Below are 9,064 nucleotides of genomic sequence, written 5' to 3'. Positions count from 1 at the left end.
CGTTGCTAGTATTGACACTTGTGAAATATAATATTTCATAGGAATTATTTCAAATTTGTTAAAAAACTGATTCTGACTGAGATTTTGACACTTAAACAAACATATCTCAGCCTAACCGAACGACCTCATTGTGTGAGATGCGAAGTACAAAAACTAATCTCTTTAGAGAGGGCGCACTTTATTGACTGTATAAAGTATACGAGAGTATGCGAGAGTATTCCATTGGATGCGATCTACAACCTCTGAATTTGCCTAGTAACGATGAATTCGTCGAGAAAATGGTAATATTTTATGAGAAATAGTCTGTATTTCTCTTTTTTTCATGATTTATAATAATTGGAATAATGCAAATGCATATTTTCTAAAAAAAGTCAGTTTTTAGTGAAATTTTGCCGGGAATGGGGCTTTAAAGCATGTGGGCCCAATGATCAGGGAAAATAACTGAGCTTTACAACCGCAAGGAAGAGGTTCATTAATGCCTATACCAGTACCAGCAACAGCCCATTTATAATGGCTGGGAAAGTCTGTATAAAAAGACTGGAAGTGCCCCACCCCACAGGCTTCACCCCTGCTGAATCACCACCACAAGGACTCCAACACATCTTTAAACTTTTTGTGGGTTATCGTTGGTGTACCGAATAAATTCATTCCAATATTTTCTACGCCAGTTATTTATATAAAAATATACTGTACAATTCTCTTACCAAAAATAACGGTCGGTTCTTTCAAAGGTGTTTGGATGATGAAATGCTTGTCTTTTCCAAATAAATTACGCAATTTTCACCACGATTTCAGCATGCTTAATCGCATAAGACGCTCTTCGAATTTTGCCAATGTTATTGGTTTGTCTGTTAATTGCCAAGAAAAAGTACTAAAAACGGATTTGAATCTGAACGATGTGCGCGAGTTTGGTTCGGGAGTGGCCAATGAGTATCGCGCAGAATTCAGAAGGCTTAGTAGGAGGTAGGCCTAACCATTTACCTGCTGGGAGATTGAAAGAAAAGTATCTAAGAAATGAAGCGCCTCAGCTAAGGACACAAAGAAGTGGCTGTGACTGTCTTGATTTTTTTTGTTGTTGTAAGACTACTACCACTGTACCATTTAGCAAGCACTTCATGTTGCTGATAAAAAACATACACACTGAAGACATTTGATTAATGCAAAAACGAACATATTAGAAATTACTAACATATAAAAGATTTATAAGTTTATTCCTCATAACATGATCAAAATAGAAAAATGTTACCTTTCAGAGTCAATGACTATATCTTTCTCACTACTGTATATCTATAGCTTTCGGTGCCTTTAGGGTACCTTCATCAGCTCTCAAGTGGCGGTTCAACATGTATTTTATAAAGACATGTTGAAATAAGTGATTAAATTAGAACCATAAGAATCTCAGTAGGGATATAAAGCCATCTTACAGCTAAAATTAAACATTATAAAGACACATTAAAAGAAGCTAAAGTCTATAATTATGCTAATTAGAAAAACTTAGCAGGGTAAAATCTTACCAAAATTGCACAACAAAATCATGTAAATTTTACTATGAATCATACAATTAAATAAAATAGAAATTTGTTCAAAATGGATCCCTAGATATACAATGTCAGCAGATACAGGTTCTAAGTCTTTGTTCAACTAATAAGTTTGATTAAAGTATCAGTGTGCTAAGAGAGAGCTTTGAAATGCACGGTGACGGTAGCAGGATCTGGATGTAATAGGCGTATTCGACTGGTCTGTTTTGTTTTGTTTTGTCGTATTCGACTGGTCGCACGAGCAGCACAAACTCCTCACATGAGCGACTTGAACTCCTCGCTGTTTTTTAACGAGCACACTCCGAGTAGTAAATCACTCCTCGAAAAACGACCAGTCAAATACGCCCAACAGCAATTTGCCCTGAATCTCTATATTGTGCAAAAGCAGGACAGTCACGGATGAGTGAATCCGTTCTAGGGTTAAGTCAATGTGCAAATCGGAAGCTTTATATCATGAGTAAATTCTTGAATCAGAATTAATCCTTAGGTCAGTAATAAAATATTAATATTCTCTCTGTGATTTGTTGCAATGTAGACATTATTTCATTTACATAAGTACATCAGTCATATCTGGAATGCATTATAAAGTACAAAGAATTATGATGAAAACATGAATAATTGCACTTCAAATCACAAATTTAATACTTACAACTACGTTTTTTAAACGCATTTTATTCTAATAAACAATACTCAATTTATTATTATTTCAATGTAGTTTTTGTACTTTAAAACATAAATTAAAATGTTTTAGTAAATTTTCGACATTGTAAATAACCATAGTGAGACTTCCGTCATCATTTTTAAGTAAACCTTTCCGTAACAAAAAGTGCTAGGATTGTAAGAGAAATCTGGAACTAGAAAAAAATATAAAAACACTCGTTAAATAGGTGCACAGCTAAAACTAGGACTTAAGTAAATAATCAAATTTTGTGTTTAAATAAAGGTCAATTTTTGCAACTGCATTGAGAATAAAAGTTAATTTGTGAACTTATAATTGCATACACCCATTTATTTCATATATAAATTAAATATTATCCTATCCAATTGGACACTTAAATAAAATACCACTGTTATTAATACATTTAGGGCCTTCTGTTAGTAAAATATCTATAGGAAAAAACTAGATTGTTTTGACATCATAAAGAAATTCCATATATTATTTAGTCTACAAAGACACATCCTGCAAACCTTAAGGATTCATAACCGCAGGACAACAGTGGCTGTATGGACCAGTTCACCGGGGTAACCCCTACTTTTTGTCTCAAAAAGATGTACTGGGTTCTTTAAAGTGCACATAAATCAATCATGTACACTGGGCCTACAGTCTCTATAGTCCTTATATATGAAGACTGTTCCACCACCAGAAACATAGGCAAGCCTGACACTGGAATCAGAACCGATATTATGGCTGTAGTTTGCGGCACCTCTGCCTTAACCAGTCATTCTCGTTGTTGGAATGTTCAAAGGGTGTCATCAAATAATACATTATACTAACCTAGCAACCAGTATTCATTATAGAGGGGGTTTTTGTGAGTCATAATCAACCAGTTAAATTTTTTAAAGATTGGTTTGTAGCAATCCACGCATGGCTGCCAATAATATAATATTGCTGCCAATAAACTTACGTATTGCTCTTAATTCCAATGGTCTTTTTTTGTATCAGGAGAAATAATACGTAATAATGTTTGTTCTACCTGATGTGCTATTTCATATTATCTCTCCTGACGCAAAAACGCCATTGGATAGCATTGCAGTACCCGCTGCTACTTGGGGATAGGATTCATCACTAGTCTCTAGCTAAGCTCAAGCTTGGTGATCAGTAGGCTATCTGGAGGTCGTGAGTTTGATTCCACCTGACCCACTTTTGGGAACGTACTGAACATTCAGTACAATAACATGTCAGAGGTAGAGCAAACATTATTTGGTTTTGCTCTCAGGTTTCATTCGAGCATGGAAGCAGCTGTGCATGCATCATGATCAATTAAAACATTGTAAAGTGTTCCCACTGTGGCATTAGCTTTTGTTTCCCATGATCGTAGAACCTGTTGGCCGCGATCGTGTTTATTAATTAAATATCGAATCGAGCTGTTCTCAATACCAAGGCCTTCAGCAACCAGAGAACACTCTGCAAAAAAACACCAAACAAGTTAGTGAATGGGTGTTCCCTTTGTTTGGATTTAACCAGCAAATTACAAGTTCCAGCAAAATTCATTTAAGCAGTTAATTCCTTTACACAATTTTCATGTTTGGCTTGATGGTGATGATATTGCCGTTTCACCGAGAAGTCAATTCAACATCCCCATCTCAGCTGCTCTGCTCATGTTTCTAATTAGTACTTTCCAGTCAGGTTATTTTATAATTTTCTATTTCTTTTTTTTTCTTTTTTTCTTAATAACCCAAAAATACCCGTGGACGGAATCTTAAAAATGAATTAGTAGGGAAAAAAAATCATATTTTAACATCCTATATGATTATCATTACCTACTTGCCTTCTTTTTTATCAAGCATATTTAATGATTATGGCTGTGGATATGAGAACATTATAAATACTGTTATTATCATTCTTATTATTATTAATATTATGAAGAATGTTACTTACTTTCGCCAAGCAACGTAAGTTCTGAGGCAACTTTGAGTCTAATACTATAAGATAATTCTGTATACTGGGTGGTTGGTTTTACTTTTGTACCTGAAAAAAAAAAAGTGTTCAAATTCAAATTTTACTGTCACTATTTGAAACATACCGCATATCCTCAAAGAAATTCATCTGGTTCCACAAATACAGTAGAAAACAGATAATTTTCTACTATACTGTATATTCTCGCATATAAGACAAGGTTTACAATAGCAAACTACGAACAAAAAAAAGGGGGTCGTCTTATAGGCGCAACACAAACAAAATTTTGTAATATTCAAAGTAATATTTTGATGATCATTCAAAAGCCCTACATTTGGCTCCGTTTTTTAGCCAGCTAGATGCAGTATGATTCAAGACCAATGCTCCACAATACATTGTTCAACTATTGAAGTCTCTTTCTGCAACATGTTCTCGGTCTCTGAGATCAACCACTGACACGTCTATACTATCAGTTCCCACATCATGTCTCAAGACCTACGGCGACAGGGCGTTCTCTGTAGATGCCCCAAAGTTGTGGAATTCATTACCAGCTGATCTTCGTGAGGCCCCTTCACTCCTTGTACTTAAAAAGAATTTGAAGGCTTATCTCTTCAATCTTTGTTAACTTTCTCATAGTTAATAATTATTATTTATTTGTTAATCTCAGTAGTTAAATTTCTGTAGTTAAGTTGTTCTGTTGTTGTTCCCCTGAAAATTCGCACCTCCTTACTTGAGGTAGCGCCGCCAACTTAGCAGTGCACGGTAGGGGAGCCATAGGCTTATCCTTGGTGGAAGCTACTGGAGCCCAGCAAACGGACGCCGAAGTACAATTTTGTAGGCCTACTTTCAGTTAAAAGCTGCAACATTTATTCAAAATAGAATCTAAAAATAATAAAGTTGGGAATTCAATAAGGATAATAAAACTGATTATAAATCCCCATGAGCATGAGGTGATGTACTATTGCATTTTGTTTTCAAAGTAAATAAACAAATTGGTTTTAAAACTCACCAACAGTGCCAACTAAAAGATGGTTGCGTATTTCAGAAATGACATCTTCTCTGGAACCATTTCCGCTCCGCAAACTTCGTACCATCTCTTGAATTTTACTCCTCTTCATAACTTTTGTGATTAGTGGGTTCTCAATCAAAAGTATACCAGCCCATTTGTCTAGGACATTATATACTTTAAAATTTTCATTTACCTCCTGAGAAATATGAGATTAAATTGCTTAGCAACAAGAATAGTAAATCAAATTCAATGTATATTCCACTTCATTAGAGGACCCTCTGGCATCAATGTATGTTTCTTCCACAAATTTCATGAATGCCATATTATACTTTATATATATATTTTTTTTTTATATATATATATTATATATATATATATATATTAAGAATTGTCACTCACTGAATCAAGCTTATCTGGATTCCACTCCATTTCAGATGCAATGCTTTTAGTTTCTTCTCCTTTGAAGTTGTTCAGGCGATTCAAATCTTTTCTGAACTCTTTCTTACCCGCAGCTGTTGAGTCGAGCATGAAGTCAGAAAAAAATTTCTCAAAATTGGACTGTACAGGCTCACTTTGATGTTTGACTGAAAATAAATAAAATACATATATCAATAGTACTGGGGATAGTTATAGGACTAGGTACTCATCTCAGACAAATTAGTTCTATCTGAAGACTCGCAATTTGACTCAGCAATAACAAAAAAAATTAATAATGTTCATTTTTCAATTACACCAATGTTAAATTGAAATGCCTTTGATTAAATTTGGTAGGAATTAAATTAACATTTAAACTATTATATTTACTGTATTTTGTAAATCTCCTACAATTAGTGTGGAGTATTTAAAATAATTGGAGCATACCATTACCAATATATATATTTTAATGACACAATTCAATGTCAAGATAATTATTGATTTATATATCAAATTAAAACATCTATTTTAACCTTGGTAGTGTCAGCAAGGGAAAAGCTTTAGCCTCAACCCCAATATTCAGACCCCAACCACAACCTCCAGCCCCACCCCTTTATCAGACAGGCCCAGCCCCTCACTCACAGGGCAAAAACAAAGTGTGCTGCAGTTGTAGAAGTACAAGTCCGAATAAATATTATTTTTACAAATATTATTATCATTATTATGGGTATCACTATGCTCAGCAAAAAACAATTAATATATACTAGAAAACTTGGGACCCCAGTGAATGTGTAATTTCTTGTGAAAATGCGTAATGCTTGGCAGGTCAAAAAGAGGTGCAATTTCTCTCCCTTTATTATAAACATATTATAAATTAGTCAATTTCGTAAGTCTAAGTTTAATTTTTATCTTCACATCTTGCATTTTATATATTGAGTGACCCATCTGGTTAACCCAGTTGACCAGATGAATTGACCACCCTCACAAAATATGTAAATATGCATAAATAAATGAAATATGATTACCACTCTGTTGATGTTGCTCTTGTAGTAGTCTGGTCTCAGGGACAACACTATCATTTTGTTCTGCATAAGGTTTGTCAGATTCTGAAAAAATAAATGAAAAGTTACAAAATGTGTCTACTACTGTAGTCCCTACCATTTAAAAAATCACCACTACTACTTTGGCAGACAAGATATCTGAATACCAGTGCCATATCTAGGGGGTGTGTATGCCCCCCTTAAAAAAGTTGTTCCCCCTCCCTTAAAAATGGTTGAGGCAAAAAAAATTATGTTCTAAGTAGATGAAAATCACCTCATATCACTATATTTTTGTGAGCTAGCACTCCCACTAAAGCCAGGCACCCACTGCCAATGATCTCCACTATAATAGCTGAATTGCTCATAGCCAATCCCTGTAACAGAAAAAAGTGAGGCCACCGACACCATGTTGGAAGGCCTAAGTGATATACCAGTTCAGACAAGTTTCTTTTGGCATTTGTTTAAATGATTGATAAAAATAACGATTCTTGCAATACTTTTCAATAATAAATTTATATATATAACGAAAGAATTTTTTTCAAATCATCTAACCACTCCAAGCGAATGTTTGTGAAGTTTACAAAAGCGTGAGCGAAGTTGCGTTGCTGTGTAGATAACTAACAACTAGAATAACTTCACTGGCGAGTTTTTAAAGTGCATAAACAGTCACATCAAGGAGAGTAGATCAAAAATTTGCTTTGTAGCATAAACACATTTCTGTTTTCCTTTTAAAAAAGACAATAAAGAATCGATGAATTACTTGAAATCATGATAATCAATAAAGATAGAAAAATCGTACCAGAAGAACTGCTAAATAATTTGAACTCATCACAAAATTCATCGACTAGGTCTTTGCGCTCCATTTTCTCTAAAGCTTCGAGCAAGCTATCTGTAGTAGCATCTTTTCCATTACTTTGACGCCATTTAACCAGCATTTGATGAACAGCTTCCAATACATTGCCAATGTGGCCAAAGTTTACATCAATTTCTTCAATAACTTCAGCTTTTAATTTAAGTGTTCTGGCAAAATCCTTCCAATACTTAGGCAATTTCCCTTTGATGAACATAATCATTTCATCAGTAATCATCTCCGTCTTTCTCTATAAACAAAAAATTGATGACACCTTTGGTATATCTGACATAGAAGCTGTAATACTTATTCAAGTGCAGCGTTTATTCGAGAGCGCGCATATAAAAAATGCCTGTTCCCTTATTACATAGATCACATATTCCTGTAGTTCAGTAGGGCTATCATAGGTCCTACGTCATCGTAAAAAAATGTTTATAGAGAAATGCTTGTGTCTTCATTGTGTTATTTATACATTTTAACACTGTATAACTGTATTTAAAACCCTGAACCCTGTTTCTCCAAGTGTTTCATTATGGCACTTATTCGAGAGCGGCGCTTGGCTAAAAAAAATCAGGTTTGGTGTGGCGCTTATTTGAGAGCGGCTCTTATTCCAGAGCGGTGCTTATTCGAGCATTTACGGTACCATTTTATTCGCACGTATAAGACGAGGCTTAAAATAGGAAAACGGGGATTGTCTTATCATGTTCATCTTATGTGCAGATCGTCCATAACACTGAATTTATTGAAATGAAGATACTGTTACTGTAGTATGATTGAATGTAATTATAAATTCAGGGAAATAAGTTTTTCTATGAACATTTAAAAAGCCCATATAACAATATTATTTGGAAGATTAGCCCTTTTTCATCTGGCTCCAGCTAGATGCAGTATCAAGACCATAAAAAACAGCAAAGTAGGAATCCTAGGGGAGGTCATCTTTATATGCCTGACATACGAAAATCGTCCAAAAACCTTATCAAACTCGGGGGTTGTCTTATACAAAGATCACCTTACACGAGTATATACGGTAATTATAAACTACCATAATCCCAATCTGGGTTCAACAATTCAGACACTGGGTGAATGCTGCGATTTGAAAGGGATCTGTTTTGTAAAACTATGAAGTATTGGATTTGCAATTTGGCACAATTCAAAACATGGGTCACATGATGCTATCACCCGAAGTATGCACCAACTTGCAAGAGTATAATTTCTATATAATGCAAGTGATTTCAGTATAATATTACTTGAGTCACATCCACACACACAACTCTTACTTACACACATTATATATAACAGTACTACTTTGTACAGGGGTGGATCCAGAGATGTCGAAAAGAGGGGCTAATTGAGATAACACCTTGGGGCATTCCCCTGCAAAATTTGTGTTACTCGACGTCCGAAAATAACCTCTGAGGCATTTTGGGCAATCAATTTTTTCTTGTTCTTTCTTTCTTTTTTTTTTTATATTTTTGTTACTTTCCAAAAGGGGAGAAGGGACCGGCACAGCCCCCCCGCCCCCAAATCCCCCGTAGTAATTGGTCTCGTAGTTGGTAACTTACTATTATTGCTTGATGATCTCCTCTGCAAGAAACC

At 34.9% G+C, this 9,064-nt stretch overlaps 1 protein-coding gene across 1 annotated transcript in view; it reads right to left on the bottom strand.

The window, feature by feature from the left end:
- Positions 1–2,280: 2,280 nt before the first annotated feature.
- LOC117119767 (titin homolog) overlaps positions 2,281–9,064 on the bottom strand; it is a 27,620-nt gene continuing 20,836 nt past the window's right edge. Inside the window, exons 9-14 of the mRNA XM_033264649.1 lie at positions 7,418–7,718; positions 6,604–6,684; positions 5,564–5,748; positions 5,165–5,360; positions 4,138–4,227; positions 2,281–3,663 (exon numbers count right to left, since the gene is read on the bottom strand). Of these exons, the coding sequence (XP_033120540.1) occupies positions 3,479–3,663; positions 4,138–4,227; positions 5,165–5,360; positions 5,564–5,748; positions 6,604–6,684; positions 7,418–7,718 (1,038 nt within the window). The 3' untranslated portion in view covers positions 2,281–3,478. The remainder of the gene's footprint in view (positions 3,664–4,137; positions 4,228–5,164; positions 5,361–5,563; positions 5,749–6,603; positions 6,685–7,417; positions 7,719–9,064) is intronic.

Source organism: Anneissia japonica, unplaced genomic scaffold, assembly GCF_011630105.1.
Source record: "Anneissia japonica isolate Jap-2015-1 unplaced genomic scaffold, ASM1163010v1 scaffold11151_len745516_cov174, whole genome shotgun sequence".
Classification (NCBI taxonomy): domain Eukaryota; kingdom Metazoa; phylum Echinodermata; class Crinoidea; order Comatulida; family Comatulidae; genus Anneissia; species Anneissia japonica.
This window is presented reverse-complemented; position numbering and strand designations above follow the sequence as displayed.